Source organism: Asterias amurensis, chromosome 12 (genome assembly GCF_032118995.1).
Source record: "Asterias amurensis chromosome 12, ASM3211899v1".
NCBI lineage: Eukaryota > Metazoa > Echinodermata > Asteroidea > Forcipulatida > Asteriidae > Asterias > Asterias amurensis.
This window is the reverse complement of record NC_092659.1, coordinates 7,738,351-7,760,897: the sequence shown is the minus strand read 5'-3', so window position 1 is coordinate 7,760,897 and position 22,547 is coordinate 7,738,351. Positions and strand designations below refer to the sequence as shown.

The window sequence follows — 22,547 nt, the reverse complement described above, 5'->3', positions numbered from 1 at the left end:
AACCAGTAATTGTTTTGTGTTGAATTGGCCATTGGTTACTGGTTGATGACCGAAAGAAATAATTGATTACGGCCACCAAAACACACCTTTGTTAAAGGAACACGTTGCCTTGGATCGGACGAGTTGGTCAAAACAAAAGCGTTTGTAACCGTTTTTTATAAAATGCATATGGTTGGAAAGATGTTTTAAAAGTAGAATACAATGATCCAAACAAGTTTGCCTCGAAATTGCGTGGTTTTCCTTCTACTGTGCGAACTAACATGGTCGGCCATTTATGGGAGTCAAAATTTTTACCCCCATAAATGGCCGACGTGTTAGTCGACGAGGTAAAAGGAAAACCACGCAATTTCGAGGCATGTTTGTGTGGATCATTGTATTCTACTTTTACAACATCTTTCTACCCATATGCATTTTATAAAAAACGGTTACAAACGCTTTTCAAAGACCAACTCGACCGATCCAAGGCAACGTGTTCCTTTAAAAAAAACATGGAAATGTGCAGTTGTGTGTATACGCGCTGCGCACGACACAAAACCAATGGTATCCCTTCATGACGCGTACACATTTCGTCAAAGATGGCGGACATATACCGAAGTATGTTATACAGTGCACGTATCTACCAACAATAGGGTACTTAAAGCCCTTAGTTTAATAATATGCAATAGCCTGCTTATTATTTGCATATAAAGATGTAGAAAACTCTTAGCAATTCACATGCTTACCGCCAAAATGCATTTTGCTGTTTATTTTTATTTTTTAGTATAGCCCTTATATAAAGTTACCCAACACATAACCAACATTCATCATACAAAGTAACTTAATTTTAGCTTTGTTTATATAGCCAAGTACTTCAATTTTTATCATAGTGAATTTTTACGTTTTTCTTTTGTCCAAACTATGTTATATTAACACTCGAAGTAGTCCATTAGAACTGAGTAAAATGTCATTCAACACAATTCCCATTACGAAACCTTGTTGTTATATAATTATGCTAGCTCTAAAAGGAATTATAACTCACCCGTATATTACGCATTCATGGGTTTGGGCAAACAGAGTCTGTCCATGAATAGTTTCTTGTGTAGACCAAAAACTGTTTGATTTGCCCGTTAAATTGAAAACTACCATAACAGATAACCATCACGTAGATTGTATTATAACATTCTGTTTTGACTGATATTAAATAAAGGGAAAATAATGCGTCACTTACGGACCCCATTCAGGGAAAATCATGAAAAACAACAAAACGTATGCACACAACTTTTGTTCCTTATTCCGTGCGATTGTTTTGAACATCACGAAATAAATAAATCATTTTTGTGTGCTCGATATTATTTCTTTGATTATTTTTAGTTGTTCTCCTCGCCACTTGCAAAAAGCATGGGTCCTAGTTCACTCACTTGTCATAAACCGGACAATAAAATTTGACATCCTAATATTTCCTAACTAATAAATTATCAAACTGCACAATTTCAGTTTGATAATTATTGGTGTTTTGTTTTGATTTGTTGTTGTTGATTTTTTTTCGGGGCGGGGGGGGGGGGGGGGTAGTTGCATATATAGAATACACTTTTACTCGTTTAGAAGCACTGGACACTATTGGTGATAACTCAAAAATCATTGTTAGCATAGAAAACTACTTGGTAACAAGCAATGGAGAGCTGTTGATAGTATAAAACATTGTGAAAAACGGCCCCTCTGAAGTACCGTAGTTTTCGAGAAAGAGGTAATTTCTCTAACAAATTATAAAATACTTCAGTATTTTATTAAGCACACACAGTTTCTCTTGCAAATTCGATCACCAATTGAGCCCAAATTTTTCCATTTTATTTTATATTTTATACATGTTGGGATACACCAAGTGAGAATACCGGTCTTTGACAATGTTCAAAGGTGTCCAGTGCCTTTAATGTGGACTACGGGTCAACGGTTATTGAAGCGACAGCCAATCTTTCCCGAGTGCGCTAATGAAATAAAGAGCTATACCTCTGCCAACACGATCACTGTGGTCAAGTGGTTAGACTGCGGGACTTGCAACCACAAGGTTGTGGATTTGAGATCCCAGCTAACCGCTGATTTCATGACTAGAACAAGTATTGATGTCTAACTCCAATGGTTAGACTAAAATACTTGCAATCACAAGGTTGTGGGTTCGAATCCCCAGCTAACCGCTAATTTCACAATGACTATAGAATAAGTGTTAATGTCTAATTCCGATGGTTAGACTGCAGGACTTGCAATCACAAGGTTGTGGGTTCGAATCCCCAGCTAACCGCTGATTTCATGACTAGAGCAAGTATTGATGTCTAACTCCAATGGTTAGACTGCAGGACTTGCAATCACAAGGTCGGGGGTTCGAATCCCCAGCTAACCGCTAATTTCACAATGACTAGAATAAGTGTCGATGTCTAATTCCGATGGTTAGACTGCAGGACTTGCAATCACAAGGTTGTGGGTTCGAATCCCCAGCTAACCGCTGATTTCAGGACTAATACCAGTATTGAGGTGTAACTCTAATGGTTAGACTGTAGGACTTGCAATCACAAGGTTGTCGGTTCGAATCCCCAGCTAACCGTTGATTTCATGACTAGAGCAAGTATTGATGTCTAACTCCAATGGTTAGACTGCAGGACAATCACAAGGTCGGGGGTTCGAATCCCCAACTAACCGCTAAGTTCACAATGACTAGAATAAGTATTGATGTCTAACTCCAACGGTTAGACTGCAGGACTTGCAATCACAAAGTCGGGGGTTCGAATCCCCAGCTAACCGATAATTTCACATGGACTAGGATAACTGTGATGTCTAATTCCAATGGTTAGACTGCAGGACTTGCAATCGCAAGGTTGTGGGTTCGAATCCCAAGCTAACCGCTAATTTCACAATGACTAGAATAAGTGTTGGTATAGTTCCAATTGGTGGACTAAAGTACTTGCAATCACAAGGTTGGGGGTTTGAATCCCCAGCTAAGAGTAACTTTTGTCTTCTAGTTACTGAATCACAATTGTTTTATTTGTGCAAGTCGCCAGCACGAAATAATGAGATAGATTGGCTGTTGTCAGCTTGGCGTTTATCCCCCTGTGGGAATTTGCATGAGTTCCCTTGATGGGAAAACGTCATCTAAACTAAAGGGTGTCTAAAAAAACCTATAATATACGCTTTCGAAATGGCTGCCGATCAAACAAAAATATGATTCTGGGGAAAAGGTTTCTAATGTATGGATAGCTTTGGACTCAACTTTCTCATGACACAAAAAGTCCGAAAATAATTCATGATTGGGTGAGCTCTGCTCACTTTTGTAAAGGGTATGAAAAGTACGTTGCGCAGGAATTAGCCTTCCAATTTGTGAGAGGTAAGTCCTTTGGAGCTTACAAAATTTACTCCAAGACTTTTTCCAGACAATTTACTCAGACTTTTTGGTGTCATATGAAAGTTAAATCCTAAACCCTTTCCCCCCAGATTCATACATTTGTTGTTCGGCAGCCATTTCAAAAGCGTATAGTTTTTTTTTTTTTTTTTTGACGCACGGTAGGCAAAAACCTTTAAAGACACTATTGGTAATTGTCAAAGACCAGTCTTATCACTTGGTGAATCTCAACATATGCATACAAACCTGTGTAAATTTGAGATCAATTGGTCGTCGAATGTGCGAGATAATAATGAAAGAAAAAAACCCACCCTTGTCGCTAGCACCATGGTCACACGTTGTGTGCTTTCAGATGCTTGATTTCGAGGCCTCAACTTCTAAATCCGAGGTCTCGAAATCAAAGTCGTGGAAAATTACTACTGGAAAACTACGTCACTTCAGGGGGAGCCGTTTCTCACAATGTTTTATACTATCATCCTTTCCCCATCACTCGTTATCAAGTAAGATTTTTTTTCTTATTATGCTAATAACTATTTTGTGAGTAATTACAAATAGTTTCCACTGCTTTTAAAGGATGCGCAATCTGGGGAGATGGGGCTCGCCTCCGCACCTCATCTCCGCACATATCCATCAATTAGTAAGCACTCTGATCAAATAAGCTGTTAAAAAAAGAAAAAAACAAACACTGGCCAGCATTTAATTAATTGCAAAGACCTTCACTTATCGCCAGAGATAAAATTATGGTTCCTATTTAAGGAGACATTAATTACTGATCCGTGTAAATAATTAAGCTTCTGTTATGTTAGGGCAAATACAAAAAAATAAAAATGTTGAGCGTCCCCGCCTACTTTCATTTCAGAGCAGCCTCCTTATTTTTTGTAATTTTTAGTTGACGATGACTAGAGCAAGCTAGTCGAAACGTTGAGACCATTTTAAGAACTGACTCCGCGGTAGTACAGTTAATCACGATCCTATAAGCTAAAGTAGCAGTTCCAGCTTGTTTTCTATACCACCCGCCCGTGTAATAGTTTAAAACAAGCAGGATAGTTCTTTTCAGAACTTAGAAGTCTCCCTAATCTACTCCGCGGTAGTAAAATAAAGCAAGACAGTTCTAAGAACAAAATCTACCTGGCAAGTAGATGCTAACAATCATAGCGTTACCGCAAACCAAATATATATATTGATACCTCACCATGCAATGCCTGAATCCGATATTTGAATTTTGTATTAAAAAAGGGATACATTTTAACGATCCTGGGTGAAACAAATACTTTTAAAAAAAATCTCCCAGCCAGTTGTCTTAAAAAAAATATGTCGGCCGGCCATTTTGAAAAAAAAAAATAATAAAAAAAATAAATCATTGCTTTAACAAAAGGCAGAACGCTAAACATGTTTTTTTTTTTGTTCGAAGGGAGGGCCTCATGTCAGTGGTATGTCTATTTCCTGTGACCTTTGAAAAACCTATTAGGCAACACATAACTGTCAAAGAGGGTAGTTTACCGGACAACCGACTGCTGGAACGGTAGCTATCTCCAGTAAAAGGGCGCATTTTACTAAAATACACTAAAAACCACCAAATTTGAACACTACTGCTCCTCAATACTCTCCCTTCTGATTACACACTGCGTTGTTGGCTTATTCATTACACACAACAAACAGCTAATGGAAAGGAGTTCTTTTGGTTAGCCATTAACTTACGTGCAGCTAAACCTCCTTATTCAACGAGCAATACGTTAAAGTGAACGCCAACAAAATTGTGTTGGCATACGTGAAGCTACCATTTTTTACGTTAGGTACGTACGTGAATACGTCATACGTGAGCATGAAAAAGCCCCAAAGTAGTGACGACAATAGTTACATTTTGACGGCAGGTATGTTTAAGGACCTCTCGAACGAGAACGGGACTTGAATCAAGTCTAATCTTAAGATGAATGCTAGTGCTTTGTGAAATCGAGCCCTGGAGCCATAAAATGACACATATTGTCTATTTTAACGGATTTATAACACTTTATATTTGACACTGCGAACGAATTTAATGAATTTTACTCTCTCGGGAAATCTCTGTTGTAACACTGTTTTAAAGGTATACTCGTATTTTGGTTATAATGCTGAGAAAATATAAAGGGATGCTTATGTAGGAAGATGTAATAAAGGATTATGCAGGATTTATAACATTTTTCATTGACACTGCGCGCTTCAATTTTAATGAACTAACTGGGGATAACTCTCTTGCATTTAGTATACTCGTCGTTAGGGTCAAGTCAACGTAAATGCTGATGTATGGGCATATCTTGTTGGGAAGATACAATACTAAACATAAGTGGATTTTTAAGATGAATATGATGCCTATGATTTGTTAAAAGGAGAGCGGTTACGGTATTTTCATCAAAATTTAAGTGAGTTGACAGGGGGGTATATCAAATTCGTATTTATGGCAGCATTCAAAAACGCACCACAGAAGTTTCCAAAAATGGGCGTGCAAACTTTCTTTGGAGAATATATTTTTTTCTACCCATACACCGATGTGTGTTAGCACTGAAATAGGCCTACTCAGTACTTTCCCGAGTCCTGTGAAAAAAAATAACTTCATACGTTCATACTTCCTGCGAATGCGAATGCAAAGCGAATCTTGACGTCACAAATTCGCAACGAACAATTCGCAGCAGTTGCCCTCTGCTCTACTCCCTTGAGAATAATCGCTGCAAAAGGAGGGTGTGACGTCAAATTCACGTCAAATTCGCTTCGCATTCGCATTCGCAGGAAGTATGAACCGGGCTTTACTCGGGTGGGACTCGAACCCACGACCCTTGCTGTTCTAGAGCAGTGTCTTACCAAACGAGATTGCTCGGTATAGCCAGAGGCAGCTATAGGCAGTTGTGTGGACTATGAAAGTTTGTAAATATATTTTTGCCGATTTCTCATCAATGGGGGCACCTCAGACGCATTGATTAATAATACTAATCGATACCATCTTTATACAAGTATCCTCTCGGATTTAAATCATTTCACGTTTTTTTTGCCATACTGTCAAAAACACAGCACAAACAGAGTGTATATTGTAATAGCGAACAGAGTACTGCAGGCTTATTTAAAGGCAGTGGACACTATTGGTAATTACTCAAAATAATTATTGGCATAAAACCTTTCTTGGTGACGAGAAATGGGGAGAGGTTGATAGTATAAAACATTGTGAGAAATGGCTCCCTCTGAAGTGCCATACTTTTAGAAAAAGACGTAATTTTCCATGAATTTTATTTCGAGACCTCAGATTTAGAACTTGAGGTCTTTAAATCAACCATTTAATCGCACACAACTTCATGTGATAAGGGTGTTTTTTTCTTTCATTATTATCTCGCAAGTTCGATGACCGATTGAGCTCGCTCAAATTTTCACAGGTTTGTTATTTTATGCTCATGTTGAGATACAGTAACTACGAAGGCTAGTCTTTGACAATTACCAATAGTGTCCACTGCCTTCAAATTTTTATTTTTATTATAATTCTCCGGACAATACAATTATAAAAAGCAGTGGCCGTCCATGGGAAGGCAAAAGTCAAACAAATTTCATCAAAAACAATGTGCCTTTCCAGACCTTGCTCATAAAAAGGGTAAACCAGATCATAAACGTGTATACATTGCACATTCTAAAATTGTAGTGGTTCAACCGATACACATTATTACTTATACCTTTTAGTTTCCTCTATAGGAATACACTGATAGAGACGTTGTATAAGTTCAGTTTATTTCCATCGAATGGAAAATATACAAAGACACGGAAATTTATTATTAAAATAATAAAAAAACTAACGGCAGATATTCCATCACAATGAGTGTTTACTTTCTTTATCTGAAATCGATAAATTATTTGTTTTGTATTTCCATTTGATATAATTTATTGGACGACTGTGTTTACTCTGTTTGTGAATTCTTTCCATTTTGTTTAGTATTTGTTTATGCGTTACAATGTATACGTTTTGTAATGATTATTAAAATAAATGGCATGGTTATACAAACTTTTGGTTTGAAAAGCCTAAAACAGCTTTCGATAGTATAACGCAGTTTGAGAAACATTTGACTTCAAAGTAATGTAAAAGGATATTAGTTTATGTGCCCCAGAAATTGAATACGAGAACCTGCCTCTGATGTTCCGTCCTTCGGATGGTACGTAAAGCTGTCGGTCCAGTGTGTTGTGTAACGCACGTAAAACGACCCAGTGCTCTTATCGAAAAGAGAAGGGGTTCACCCGGTGATCCTTAATGCTAAGGGTAAGACCTCATAATTTAAACGTAGTCCCACATACCTTGCAGGAAATACTGTATGTTATAGCGCCACTGGGCGTCATTTGGGTGACGGATATGTGCGCTAAAGAAGAAGCCACTACATTAATCAGTTAATCGAGGGCCGTCGTGGAAAGGCTGTCAACATTATTTATGGACAATGAAAATTCATAAACAGGATCTGTTGTCTATTTCACCAAACTCGTCCTAACTTAGGATTAATCTTAGGACTTAGGACGAGTTAAGTTCCGTATCCTTAGACGTAGGACTCACTGAACTCATCCACAGTTAGGACGAATTACTCCTCCTAACTGGAGATAGGATTTTTATCTACAAAATGTAGATTTTTTTTACTTCGGATATTTTACATTTTACATATTTTTGTTCCACATATTTTAATCGGTTAGTTTTCAGTTTTTTTTTGTTTATATTGTTAGCAATAGTGCGCCATATATTAAATGATGTTTATAAGTAATATTAAAATTATTCAAATTATTATTATTAATCCTAGCGTTTCGTGATATCGGCTGCAGGTCTCATACTCCCAAAACGTATAGCTCCTCATATAATGAGCGCTTTGATTCTCCCATCAGTTAAGATGAAGCACTATATAAAAACTCAGTATTAATATTATTAAGGGCAGTGGACACTATTAGTATTTACTCGCAATTATTATTATCGTAACACTTTTCTTGATTACGAGTAATGGGGAGAGGTTGATAGTAAAAAAAAACATTGTGAGAAACAGCTACCTCTGAAGTGACGTAGTTTTTTTATTAAGAGGTAATATTCCACGAATTTGATTTCGAGGCCTCATTTTTGGAATTGGAGGTCCCGAAATCAGGCATCTGAAAGCACCCAACTTCGTGTGACCATGGTGCGACAAGGGTGATTTTTTCTTTGATTAATATCTCGCAACTTCGACGACCGAATCAGCTCAAGTTTTCACAGGTTTGTTATTTTATGCATATGTTGAGATACACCAACTGTGAAGACTCGTCTTTGACAATTACCAATAGTGTCCAGTGTCTTTAAAACATTTTGATTGACAATGTCACATTGACATGAAACACTAAGTGCGTGATAGTTATGCTGTTATATAAACAGACGCGGGCACTTTAAAAGCATTCAATTAGTCCGGGGAGAGTGAGTGATGCTGACGTGCAATTGTTAAATCGCGTTGAGTATTACAATAACTCATTTTCCCATTGCGTTTTTATTTCCTTTTTTTGGGAGGCGCGGATATTTTTGTCGTAGTCTTTTTGTTTGTACCCTATTTTTAAGTGATTGTTTAAGGGAACACGTTGCCTTGGATCGAACGAGTTGGTCTATAAAAAGCGTTTGTAACCGTTTGTTATAAGATGCATATGGATAGAAAGATCCACACAAATTTGCCTCACAATTGCGTGGTTTTCCTTTTACTGTGCGAACTAACACGGTCGGCCAATTATGGGAGTCAAATATTTACTCCCATAAAAGGCCGATCGTGTTAATTTCGAGGCAAATGTGTGCGGATCATTGTATTCTACTTTTAAAACATCTTTCTAACCGTATGCAAACGGTCACAAACGCTTTTCCAAGACCAACTCGGCCGATTTAAGGCAACGTGTTCCTTTAAAGACACTGAACACTATTGGTAATTGTCAAAGACCAGTCTTCTTACCTGTTGTATCTAAACATATGCATACAATAACAAACCTGTGAAAGTTGGAGCTCAATTGGGCGTCGAAGTTGCGAGATAATAATGAAAGAAAAAGACCGACCCTTGTCACACGAAGTTGTGTGCTTTCAGATGCTTGACTTCGAGATCACAAAATCTAAACGTTACTTCAGAGGGAGCCGTTTCACACCACTGTTTTATACCATCAACAGCTACCAATTACTCGTTACCAAGTAAGGTTTTGTGTTTATAATTATTGTGAGTAATTACCAATAGTGTCCACTGCCTTTAACGGCAATCACTCAAAATAGTTGATATAATGAGCAATAGAGAGCTCAGTATAGTAACTGAGGGGAAGGGGGTGTCCCCCATGATGTCACTGCTTCCCGGTGGCCCCCATTTTTAAAATTTGTTACTATAATAATGACCAGAATAATGCTAAGTTTTATATTTCAAACCACACATATTATTTGTTGTACCTTTGTAATGGACGGTTGTTAGTATTGTCATCAAACCAAGCTGTTGATACTATAAACTTTTGTTAGAACCGGTGTCAGATGCAATTGTGTCCGTCATGCAATACTGTCCGCTTCGAACACTTTTGCATATGCAATCATGTCCGGGGCTATGCAAAAAACCGTCCGGTGGACATATACATGACTGTATATGTATGCGCGCATGTAAGCGAGCGTGCATGCACTGAACATACGTACTTATATGCAGCATGAATATTCACTTATTTTATGATTGCAGCGAATACCCAACAGCAGAACATTTCCCATGTCATTGATGACATGCACCCTTAGCTTGGAAAACAGAATGGCGAACGTGTTCCGTCTACCACGGACGTTTAATTTACTGCAAGGACGGTTTTGCACGGGGCGGACACAACTGCATATGCAAATGTGTCCGGGCGCACACAATTGCATTATGCAGCAGCGTCCGGGCGGACACGATTGCATATGCAAAACCGTCCGCGATAGGTATTGTATAGAGAACATAACCGTCCGGATAGTATTGCATAGAGGACATAATTGCATGCGACACCGGCACCCTTTGAAGTTGTTTTGCAGAAAGAGAAATCGGTTGCTGGTCTGTGGTTCGTCATTATTCATGACGTGTTCGCTAAGAAGATCAGGGAAATTTTCCCCATTTGTTTGTTTTATTGTTATAACAATTCGTACATGGAAATATTCATATCAAGTGAACCATACAAAACAAATGGACATGTTCAACGAGTTGCCAATGGTCAGTTAACCATTGTGCTGGCTATGACGTCATCAGTGTGAACATACAGGCACCCCTTCACTGTCTCGTCCTGCTTCGATATTAAAACCAAAACAGACTTTACGAGCAGTTATTGCTGTAATGACCTTTAAGTTGCGTAACGAATCTTAAAAGCAGTGGACACTATTGGTAATTAGTCGAAAAAAATTATTAGCGTAAAACCTTACTTGGTAACGAGTAATGGGGAGAGGTTGATTCGGCTCCCTTTGAAATGACGTAGTTTTCGTGAAAGAAGTAATTTTTCTCGAATTTGATTTCGAGACCTCAGATTTAGAATTTGAGGTAACGAATTCAAGCATCTGAATGCACACAACTTCGTGTGCGTGGGTGTTTTTTCTTTTATAATTATCTCGCAACGTCGATGGCCAGTTGAACCTAAATTTTTACAGGTTTGTTATTTTATGCATAAGTTGAGATACACCAAGTGAGGAGACTTGTCTTTAACAATATTACCAATACATGTAGTGTCCTATGTCTTTAATGACCAGCAGCTGATTTCACGAAACGCTAGGATTAATACTGTCTCGAGTTACGACGAGTAACTAGTCCTAACTTAGGATTAATCTTAATAATACAGTGCAAGGCTGTGATTCATCCCAAGTCCCAATATTATTTATTATTAATTATTTTATTTATTTTTTATTTTTTATTTTTGAATCTTTTGACATACACAATAGTTACAAGTTGTACATGGGCTGTCATGGTTAAACAAAAGTATAAAAACTCATCCAAATTGTGTAAAACCAGACCCTACGAACGATAAAAATATAATTATACAATATAAAAAAGTGATTGCACTGAAACATTTCAAAATCACACAGAAGAAAAAATTAAATCACAAGCAAAACCAGACTATTGAAAACAAAAACTGCACCCACAACAAAACACCGCAGCAATAGGAGGAAGGGACAAGTTAGGAAGAGTTTGGCGAAATCGACGGCAGTAACATTAACTCCAAAGTATATGCTGTGGGTAGTTATAATTAGTTTGTTACAAATATTGTGATCTGCACGTATTGCTGACCTACTGTTGTAGTACTATAAATGATGTTAAACATACCGGGAAAAAAGCCATGAAGGTATGTCACACCGACGGTAATTCTTATTAAAGGCACTAGACACCCTTGGTTTTTGTCACACCTGCATAAAACCTGTGAATATTGGGCTCAATCGGTCATCGAAGTCGCAAGAAAATGATGAAAGAAAAACACTCGGTAGTTGGTGTAGAATTGAAGGGGACGTGGGTTCTAATCCCACCCGAGTAAACACGCATGTGATATTTTGTTCACAGGACTCGGGAAAGTACTGAGTACACAGTGCTAACACATCGGTGTATATGGGTAAAAACCAAAATTAATAAAAACACTCCTGTTGTATTTGTACTATCAGATGCATAAGAAAAGGCTCCAGCTAAAGTTTATTATTGTTTGAATGAAGAATTACCTCTTCCTCAAAGACTACCTTGCTTCAGAGGGAGCCATTTCTCACAATAAGTTACACTATCAACAGCTCGCCATTGTTCGTTATACCATGTAAGGTTGCATGATAACAATAATTTTGAGTAATTACCAATGGTGTACTCTTTTCGGGTTGTGTTTGCAAGTTTCGTCTCGGTAATGGTCGGGGTGTGTGGACGTCTTGCCGACGTTCGTCTTGACACAGTGTCCGCACGTTATGCCGACGTTGGGTCGGTGTTGCATGGAAATTGGTCCGTCTGAGATTCTGTTCCTCATATGGACAATTAACGTGGGCTAGAGGAGGATGTTTCAAAAGAGGGCGCTATCGGAAGAGTTTGTTTACAGTTTTTCCATTTGGGGGACAGAATCTCCTGCCACACAGGCATCGGACCAACGCTGATTATAGCGTACAAATTTTAAGCATGTAGGGCGCGTCAAAGCTTTTCCAAATATGGGCTAATATTGAGAAAACATTTATGAAATCTGACAATGTAATAATATGTGTTGTTGGGATTTGTTAGTAATAAATTATCGAAGAACGCTGTGGATTGCTAATTTACGTGCAAAATAAAGTATACTTAATTTGGATTGCAATAATATAGTCATAACATATAATAATTGATAACAATATCACAACCATGGGTACAAATTCAGTATAAAGTAAAACTATTATCAACCTCGTAATATACAGTACATAGTTAGTGCATTAGATTGTAGGCTATGTTTGTATGTGTTTGTGTATGTAGTAGCATGGTAATTAAAAGTAGATTTAAGTAATCAATAAAGCGTAATAATTACATATTAGGAATGTAATTGCAGTATACTGATTACACGTTGGCCCAAGGTTGTGCCAATATTGCATGAGTCAGCATCCTGCCAACGTAGGATCATTTTGTTATCAGTTTAGTCGTGGAGACATTGGTTGAAAGTCGGAATTCGGTCTGGAAAACATTGGCAGAGCATTTGGAAAAGTTTTTCGTTTTTGCCGACGGATGGTTCTGCGACGGCAGTCAGAATATCGCCAGCGTCGCGGGAATCGCGGAGAATGTCAGAACGCTATCACCACGACAGACACTTAACGACTTGTTAACAAGTCTTGCGTGATATTGATTACTTGATTCTTGTTATCAGGGAACCAAGGGTGACAATATTTGTTAGTTGAGAATTTTATTAGAATAAATCCGATTTTGTCTGATAATACATCTACACACTGCTTTAATTTACAGATCAGAGTTGATGACGTACATGTGCACCAAGTAAGTAACATGGAAGGCGTTGAGTTTCGTCTCCTTCTGGTGGTTTTTGCATTCATCTGGTGCGGATGCATGATCTCCGGTAAGTGATATTCGAAACCTTGCATGGTATTAACGATAAAACGAAGTAAGGGTTTGCAGAAACGCCATGTTTAATAAATTACGTTGGGCGTTGCCTGTTTCTTGAGCTCCTTAAAGGGAAGGTACACGTTTGGTAATTACTCAAAACAAATATTAACTTAAAAACTGACTTGGTAACGAGCATTGGAGAGCTGTTAAAAGTATAAAACGTTGTAGGAAACGACTCCCTCTGAAGTAACGTAGTTTTTGAGAAAGAGGTAATTTCTCACTAAAATAATGAAAGACTTCTGGCTAGAAGTCTTGTATTCCTATCTGAAAGCACACAAATTCGAATTACAAGGGTGTTTTTTCTTTCATCATTTTCTCGCAACAATCGATGACCGATTGAGCCCAAATTTTCACAGGCTTGTTATTTTATGTTTATGATGGGATGAACCAAGTGAGAATACTGGTCTTTGACAATTACCAAACGCGTACAGTGTCTTCAAGGGAAATTTAAACAATACTGAAAAGGTAAATAAAAAACTGAAATTATTTTGTTTGATCAAAATCTTATGTCATTCTTATTTCATTCTGCTAAGCATTTTTGTGTGTGTTTAGCCAGTTTTTTTGTGCCTAGTTTATAGGAAAAGTTGCCCTGCTCGTTAACGGGGCCCACTGAGTTTTGACAAAGCAGTTTGTGTTTCAATTCTTTTAACCACTTTATGACAGCCCAACTGTGTCCGAATATCGTCTCACGAGACGTCAGCATCGATAGAACCCAAGCCGTCGTGGTATCCTCAGATGAAATAAACCAGCCACCTGCCAACTGCACATCAGCAACATTTGATCTGACTTTCATCATCAATGATATTGGTTTCCTGACGTCCATAGACATTCTTGAACTTCGAAGCGACCATCCAGATCTGGAGCTAGTGGTTGAGTTTTTTCCAATTGGTTACGAGTGGCCTATGTTGGTCGTGCAGGAGAACACATACAAACGTTTTATTCTTGGAGCAGAAAACACGATGCCCAGATTGCGTTTGGCGCTCAATAGGAGAGTTGGGGAGAGTCATTTAAATGGCAGTTACAGTTTTCGAGCTCGAGTGTCGTTGACCAGCGAGGCAGGTATGTCAAATGTATCCGTAACGTTGCAATTTAAATTGTTGCATCTTTCTGAAACAAAACAAAAAAGCATTACACCAGGCCTGACGGGGCAAACTTCAAAGGGGCACTTTAAGGCAGTGAACACTATTAGTAATTACTTAAAATAATTCTTAGAATAAAACCTTACTTGGCAACGTGTAATGGGGATGGTATAAAACATTTTGAGAAACGGCTCCCTCTGAAGTGACGTAGTTTTCGAGAAAGAAGTAATTTTCCGTAAATTTGATTGCGATACCTCAGTTTTAGAATTTTGAGGTCTCGAAGTCAAGCATCTGAAAGCACACAACTTCGTGTGACAAGTATATCTCAACAAATGCATAACATGACAAACCTGAGAAAATTTTAACTCAATTGGTCGTGTAAGTTGCGAGATAACTATGAAAGAAAAAACACCTATGTCTGACGAATGTGTGGGCTTTCAGATGCTTGATTTCGAGACCTCAGATTGTAAATCTGAGGTCTCGAAATCAAGTTCATGGAAATTACTTCTTTTTTTTCCTTGAAAACTACGTTACTTCGAGTGAGCCGTTTCTCACAATGTTTTATACTATCAACAGCTCCCCATTACTCGTTACCAAGTAAGGTTTTATGCTAATAATTATTTTGAGTTATTACATAGTGTCCCCGTTACAGATTAACACTGTGAAGCCCGGTTCGTACTTCCTGCGAATGCGAATGCGAAACGAATTTGACGTGAATTTGACGTCACAACCCTCCTTTCGCACTGATATTCGCAAGTGAGTTGAGCAGAGCTGAACTGCTGCGAATTATTCGTTGCGAATTTGTGACGTCAACATTCGTATCGCATTCGCATTCGCAGGAAGTATGAACTGGGCTTAACACTGACGATGAGATCGCAAACCACAAATCCACCGCTCTTCTTGCGGTGTCGCTGATTTTGCGTTTTACTGAAGTCATCTCAGTTGCAATGGTATAAATAGAACAAGAAACATTTTTCTCGACGCAGAAAAGGGAGAACTTTGCCCATCAGCAAAAATCGGCACACTTGTCGTATACAGGTTCATACTTCCCGCGAATACATAATGTAAAGATGATTTTGACGTCACATGATTGTTTTCGCAACGAATGATTTGCAGGAGTTGCCCACAGTTCAATTATTGTTCGAAAGTTGTGACGTCAAAACTCGTATCGCATTCGTATTCATTGGAAGTTTGAACCGGGCTTTAAAGGCAGTGGACACTATTGGTAATTACTCAAAATAATTATCGCATTCGCATTAGCAGAAAGTATGAAACAGGCTTAACGTGCAGCTAACCTCCCTATCGTCTGACTCTGTCAAACATGACGAATCATTTGAATTAATCCTTTCAAAATAGTTAACATCATAAAAAAAGTATTTAAAAGAAAACTCTCATTATTTTACTAAGCTTACCAGCACATTTTACGAATTATTTATGACTGATTCCCGTTTAACAGCTTTATACACATTCCAATGGCAAAGGTACGTTTTGCGGTCGTAACCAATAACTGTGACGGTCAATTGCCAGTGGTTAACCAATTGCAAGGTCAACCGAAACATGTATTGGTTACGACCGCGAAAACGCACCCATAAAATATGATACGTGATGGGAAGCGAAGCCCACATAAAGCGACATGGATCTATTGCCCTTTTCGAATTTACGACTTCGGTTTAGATTCGGCTTCAGGCTTCGCTGTCTCGTCTGAAGCCCTGAGCACGTATGCAAAAAGCACGTGCAGTAATGTCAAAACAACCGCGGGGCCAAGCTGAAGCCTTAACCGAATCTGGAGCTGAAGCCGTGGTTGTAAAAATGGCCTATGTGTGTGGGGTTATACAAATGTATAATTTATCCTCGTATAAACTGAGTCAAGAAAGTGTAGGGGTTTCTCTAATACGATGACTAGTTCACACTGTATCGACCGACAGTTTGTCCCGTGAGCAGGGCCCAATTTCATGGCTCTGCTAACCGCCGAACTCTGCCGTTACGATCACCATTCTCCGCTCGGCCGCACCATGGCAAAACAGCCGAACTCGAAAATTTGAATGTTCAATTCCTCCATGGTTCAATGAATGCAAGTATACCGATGAGCTGTTGTCATGCATAAAAAAGACCCCCCCCCCCCAAAAAAAAAGAAAAAAAAAAAAAAAGAAAAAAAAACCCGCTGAAGTGCTGAATTTCTGTAGCTTTTTCCCTCGTACTTCATCTGTTTGGAACTCCTTGCCTGGTGCATGTTTCCCTTCATCCTATGATCTTCCATCTTTCAAGAGGAATGTAAATTCCTACCTTCAGCTCCACTGAGTTTCTGTATGTCTATGTTTTATTCATTGTAGCCCTTTACCTAGAGGCTCCAAGCCTTGTTTTGGGCGACTTGCATAAACAAAAGTTATTATTACTACATTACGACTTTACAGTGTTTATTGTGACCGTAATTCGTAATACTTGTTTTTTTCACAGATTGTGGAGATGACTTTATTTGCCAGCAGGACTACAGCTTGAAAGTTTGCCTTCACCCCAGCGCAGTATGTGATGGTCAAGTTCATTGCGACATGGATTACTCCGACGAAATTAACTGCGGTAAAAATAAACTTGTTGTTTTGCCTTAGTACAATACGGAAGTCTTATAGTGCCATTGTATATCCTACAATGTATTTATTCGGCAATGTTCAACCCACAATTGTTGTGTGAGCTCAATCAACGCCAGGATATTACTCAACAAAGCTGTGTTTTTGTTAGGCGTGAGATCTTTTCTTCCTCGGTAAGAAACAAACAAAAACGCCCCACCCCTTGGTATATTCTTGCAGGTATTCTGTCTGGTCTGGAGCTGTTTTAAAAAGTTATAAAGTATAGGTTTTATCGGTCAAATTCGGCAAGTGAGCAGTCAATTTCATTTTCACGCGTTTGAATTAAAAGTGTTTTGACTTTCCAGTTGTTACTGCGTTTCAAATTCAGAATTCGGCCGTTCGATTTCGTTTTGAGTCGAGTTAAATTCCGGGGAAACTATTTAGCACTCCGTTCAATTTAGCGTATCGTCATTCTTTTTCGTGACACACACGCCTTTAGAAGCGTCTGTAAATTTGAATACTGCTTTGATGAATTGTTAAATTGAATGACTATTTTTTTAAATCGAATAACATAAAAGTACACGTGACTAGTCTTAAAACGAAATCGAATGACCCTTGTCAGTAGCATTCAATTTCGTGCCATATAGAATAAATTAACTGGTGGTTAAATTGGCTGCTCATTTCCCGAAATTGACCGAGACAACCTATATTATTAATGTTAAACTGAGCCATCTGCCTGACCGTACGTCCAGTGAGGTATAATGGGCGAGTGTTAAAGGATTGACTCTGGGGATTAATCCCAGCTTAAGTTTGTGTCTATTGTTTGGTTCTATGAGGGGGGGGGGGGGGCAATGGTTGTGGACTTGACAACAGCGGTCCAAGGGGAGTGGCTTGAAGCTGGGCCAGTTCATTCAGTTGCTTACCTGCATGGTTTTAAGACACTTCAGAAATACTCCTGAAAACACGCTGTAAAGCCGGGTGGCTTAATTTTTGATGTGGGCCTACCCTCAACAAGTGTTCGCTATGGTTGAATAAGGAAAAAGACAACCCGCACAAATCAAAACAGTCCCAATAAAAAGAACATAAATAAACAGTACGTTTAGTACGTGTAGTACTTGGACAAAGCACTATTTTTCGTGTGTACATATGAAGAGAAAACAACTAATTAATGTCTTTTTTTTTCAAATAGAAAACAGGTAATTTGTCATGAGAAATCTAATTTTTGTATAAGAAAACATATGCTATTTGTGATCCCTCTCGATTTGAAAGGAGCACTCATAAGATGCAGTGCTAAAATAAGACAAAAGAACAAAGTGGATTCATTCATGCCAACCACCAACAAAACCAACTCCAAATTTTATTTTGTTCATTAGCTTCGTTTGTTTTTAAACGGAAGTTAAAGACACTGAACACTATTGGTAATACTGTCAAAGACCGGTCTTCTCACTTGATGTACCTCAACATATGCATAAAACAACAAACCTGTGAAAATTTGAGCTCAATCGGTTATCGAAGTTGCCAGATAATAATGAAAGATCAAAAACACCTTTGTCAGACGAAGTTGTGTGCTTTCAGATGTTAGAGATGCTTTCAGATGCTTGATTTCGAGCCCTCAAGTTCTAAATCCGAGGTCTCGAAATCAAATTCGTTACCAATTAAGGTTTTATGCTAATAATATTTTGAGTAATTACCAATAAAGTCCCCTGCCTTTAAAGGCACACAAGACCATGCATTATTCTAACTCGGTGTTTAGATATCCCTTGCTTGGGCTCAATATTATTGGTCAGTTGTTAGAAAAGAATGAAAGACAATTGGGCAGTTGTTAGAAAATAATGAAAGAAAAAGCACAATGTGTATGCTTTCAGTTGCTTGATAAATGCTCCCGGCCAGACGTCTTTCACAGATTCAAATATTTTAGTGGGAAATCACTTCTTTCCAACAATAATGTTTTATACTATTTAAAGCTCTCCGTTACTCGTTACTAAAACCCCCCAAAAAACGTTTTTATGCAAAAATCATATATTTTGAGATTACCACGCGTGTCCAATGCCTTTAATGAGCTGCCCCAATTCTGCTCGTTTCATTCTTCAACAGATTATTGCGGACGGACAAACTTTGACCTCGAGATCAACCAAGAGGTCAGCATTCAGAACCCAGACGTCACATCGTCACATATTTGTGTTTGGCAGTTCAAAGCACCACCCTCAAGCCGGATGCTACTACAGTTCGATACCTATGACTTAGTGTACTCGTCTGTTTTCGTAGTCTCTTTATCAAACGTTACCGTTGATGATGCTTTAAACAGTAATGGAATCAGCATTCCCGATTACATCGTCTTTTATCCAGAGGGAAATATGGGCGGACCAAGTGTTCCCAGAGACAGGGCAGTGAGAAATGAGTCTATTTGGGTGATGCTTGCGCACACCATCCGCGAGGATCGTCAGTCATCGTCGTCGTCGGTCTTTAGTCTACATGTAACGGCACTAAATGAAAGTGGTAAGAATAGGAGACTTTCCAAAACTTGGTGGTAGCATACTTACCAGTTAAAATCCCTTGTTCTCTATAATGTGCGCATGCTCAGAACACGTATTACAAGCAAATATCGTATAGCACGTTTGCGCTTGAGTTCCCTATCTTCCGCTCTATACGCCTCTCTTAATACTTATGCATGACGTCATAATTCTTACCCAAAATGAGGCTATGTGTGCATTACCCCCATCCCTTGCAGTGGCTGCGCGCGCCCATCGCCTCGTTTTGAGTTAGAATTGTGACGTACCTCATGCAATATTAAGAGAGGCGTATGATCTTTGACACAAGTAATTTAAACTAAAAAGATGCCGCGCTTCGCGCGGCACCCCGCTAGATGATGAAAATCCTTTACACAAATAATTATTTCGAAATGTATTGTGGTTGAGGGTGTTATACGCCCCTTTCTTAATATTTATGCATAAGGTACATCACAATGCCAACTCAAAACGAGGCGATGGGCGCAGCCACTGCAAGTGATGGGAAACGTGAGCCCATAGCCTCATTTTGGGTAGGAATTATGTTGTCATGTATAAGTATCAAGAGAGGCGTATAAACACGCCTCTCTTAAAATTTATGCATGACGTCATAATTCTAACCAAAGAATTCTGAAGCTATGGCACACGTCCGCCACTACTTGCAGTGGTTGCGCCCACCTCGTTTTGGGTTATAGACGACGTACCTCATGCATTGTAAGAGAGGCGTATTCGGAAGGACAACTGTGTATGATTGGATTGGGAATTGTATTTAAAATGATTGAGGATTTTAAGCTCTATACTTTTATTATTTGGGTTGTTTGTCTTTGATTCTTTATTTGTGTTTTTCTACTTTTCTTTGTTTTAAAAACAAATTATATCAGTGTTTTGCCATTTGTTTCTCTTATCCATGCCCTTTAATACTCATTTTATGTATACTTATATATTTCGGCTTGTTCGTTTGTTGATGTTTTGGTGTATAGTTTTGGTAATTCCCCATAAGGGAGCGACTTATTGTTATAATGTATGTTTCTTGATATCGATGTTAAAGTTTAGTTGTGGGTGTAGTGTTGTAGGCCCATTTTTTTTTTTTTTCCTTTTTGGTGTGTGTTTGTATCTAATTTCGTTCTTTTAGATTTGTAAATTGTTGATTCGTGTAACAAAAATGGTAGTATTACAAGGGTGTGAGTGTCCCAAGATAGTTGTTCAATTGTGTATTACCTTTTTGGTCTTGTATAATGCTCAAGATTGAAGATTGAGGATTTAAATATGAAGTACATTATAACAAAGGGTATAATTATAAAGAGGACATACAAATATGAGGTCATGTCAATGTATCCTGGATGAAGACAAAGTAAACGCATTATCCGCATAAATTGTCCGCGACTTTTGAGCATAGTATTAATTCAATGGGCTATGTCATTGTATTAATTTTATTATCTCAACTGCACTGAGTGTTTCCCCGCTAAGCCGAATGTTAAAGGGTAATTACCTAGTTGACTAAAAAATATAACACATATTTGCTATTATAATTACACACTTTTATTTCCTTGTACTGAGCGCATTTGGTATAGTTCACGTGCACGCGGATAATAGTCAAGTGTCGTCACATTGGCGACCAGTTGGGAGTTCTTTGTGGAAGATCCAACCAATCAGACAAAAACATTTTTCTAACCTGGTAAATTCGGCATCAGTGGTATTTTGGTTCCCTTCTCAACGAATCATAGGTATACCTCCATGAACGAATCCATAGTCACCGTCAATAGCCGCGCCGAGTTACTCGACCAAAGGCTCGTGAGAGACTGGTATAGTATCCTCCTCAACAATAATCATTGGTACTAAATAGCAGAGGAGATCCGACTAATAAGGCTTGAGAAGAATTTTCAGAAAAGTCACAGCTAATGTCCGCAGAGTTTATCCGACTGAAAAGGGAAGAAAGTTAACAGCTTAAAATAAACGTACCGGTTGGCGGTCCGCAGGTTCATCGCGATTTATGGAGCGTCACGTCCCACGATACATAGCGTTGGTACAGCACTAACTAAGGAGCAATTATTGAGTGAACCAATCCGGAGAGCCATCTGCGAAACACTGTCCAATGAGTCACCTGTCAGAAAGATTTCTAGGAAGTCTGGTAACAACATCGACCAGTGGTTGACACACGGTCGCCGCCCAAATTTCCTCCAATCAGATGACTCGTAAGTGGGAGTTTGGGTCAGGGTTTTGTAGACTTGCAACCCGACGTCTGAAAAGACACAAAGTACAATGTGTTGCATTCCACACACACAACTGTGTTGATTTCTACAAGGATGCCATGCCACTGGACCTTCTAATTTCAATCCAAGATGGCGCAGGTTACGCTTTTAATGGGTGCATTCGTTTAGCTTCCCTGGGTCGACCCCGATGTGGCGTATTTTAATCTTTTTCCAGGACGATAGTGGGCACATCAATTACCCCATGTTCGTCCTGGAAAAGTCGCCTAGTTTGTTTTTTCCCAGTACGAACGTGTGCAGTTTAATGTTTGCCCACGCTCCACCTGAAAAAGCATCATCACGTGGGCCTTCTCGTCGTGACGTCGGTGCACCTCGGGCAGCCCCAAGAGCCCCGCTTGTGGATTGGGTCACTTGGGGCTGCCCCGAGGTGCACCGATGTCACCACGGGAAGGCTCACGTGATGATGTGTCTGGGTTTTTTTTCTGGTTCGAGGACGAACGTGGGGTAATTGTGTGCCCACGTTCGTCCTGGAAAAAAATAAAATACGCCACATCGGGGTCGACCCAGGGAAGCTAAACGAACGCACCCCCTTACCTGGTAAGTCTGCTGCCACCTAGCGTTCCAAAGTCTCCCATTAAATCCATATTTAAAGAAGGATTTGAAAGTGGAATAAGGTCTGCGTTAAAACAATGTAATATGATGATCTCTTGGTGAGTTGGGGTGGTTCTGAAATGAAAATAATGTAGGTGACAGCTCGACGTTTCGATGAGT

The 22,547-nt window shown here is 38.9% G+C and overlaps 1 protein-coding gene across 1 annotated transcript in view; it reads left to right on the top strand.

Moving 5' to 3' along the window:
* LOC139944825 (uncharacterized) overlaps window positions 1-22,547 on the top strand; it is an 80,361-nt gene that overhangs the window by 18,309 nt on the left and 39,505 nt on the right. Inside the window, exons 2-5 of the mRNA XM_071941943.1 lie at window positions 13,270-13,378; window positions 14,089-14,484; window positions 16,959-17,078; window positions 19,160-19,561. Coding sequence (XP_071798044.1) covers window positions 13,309-13,378; window positions 14,089-14,484; window positions 16,959-17,078; window positions 19,160-19,561 — 988 coding nt within the window. The 5' untranslated portion in view covers window positions 13,270-13,308. The remainder of the gene's footprint in view (window positions 1-13,269; window positions 13,379-14,088; window positions 14,485-16,958; window positions 17,079-19,159; window positions 19,562-22,547) is intronic.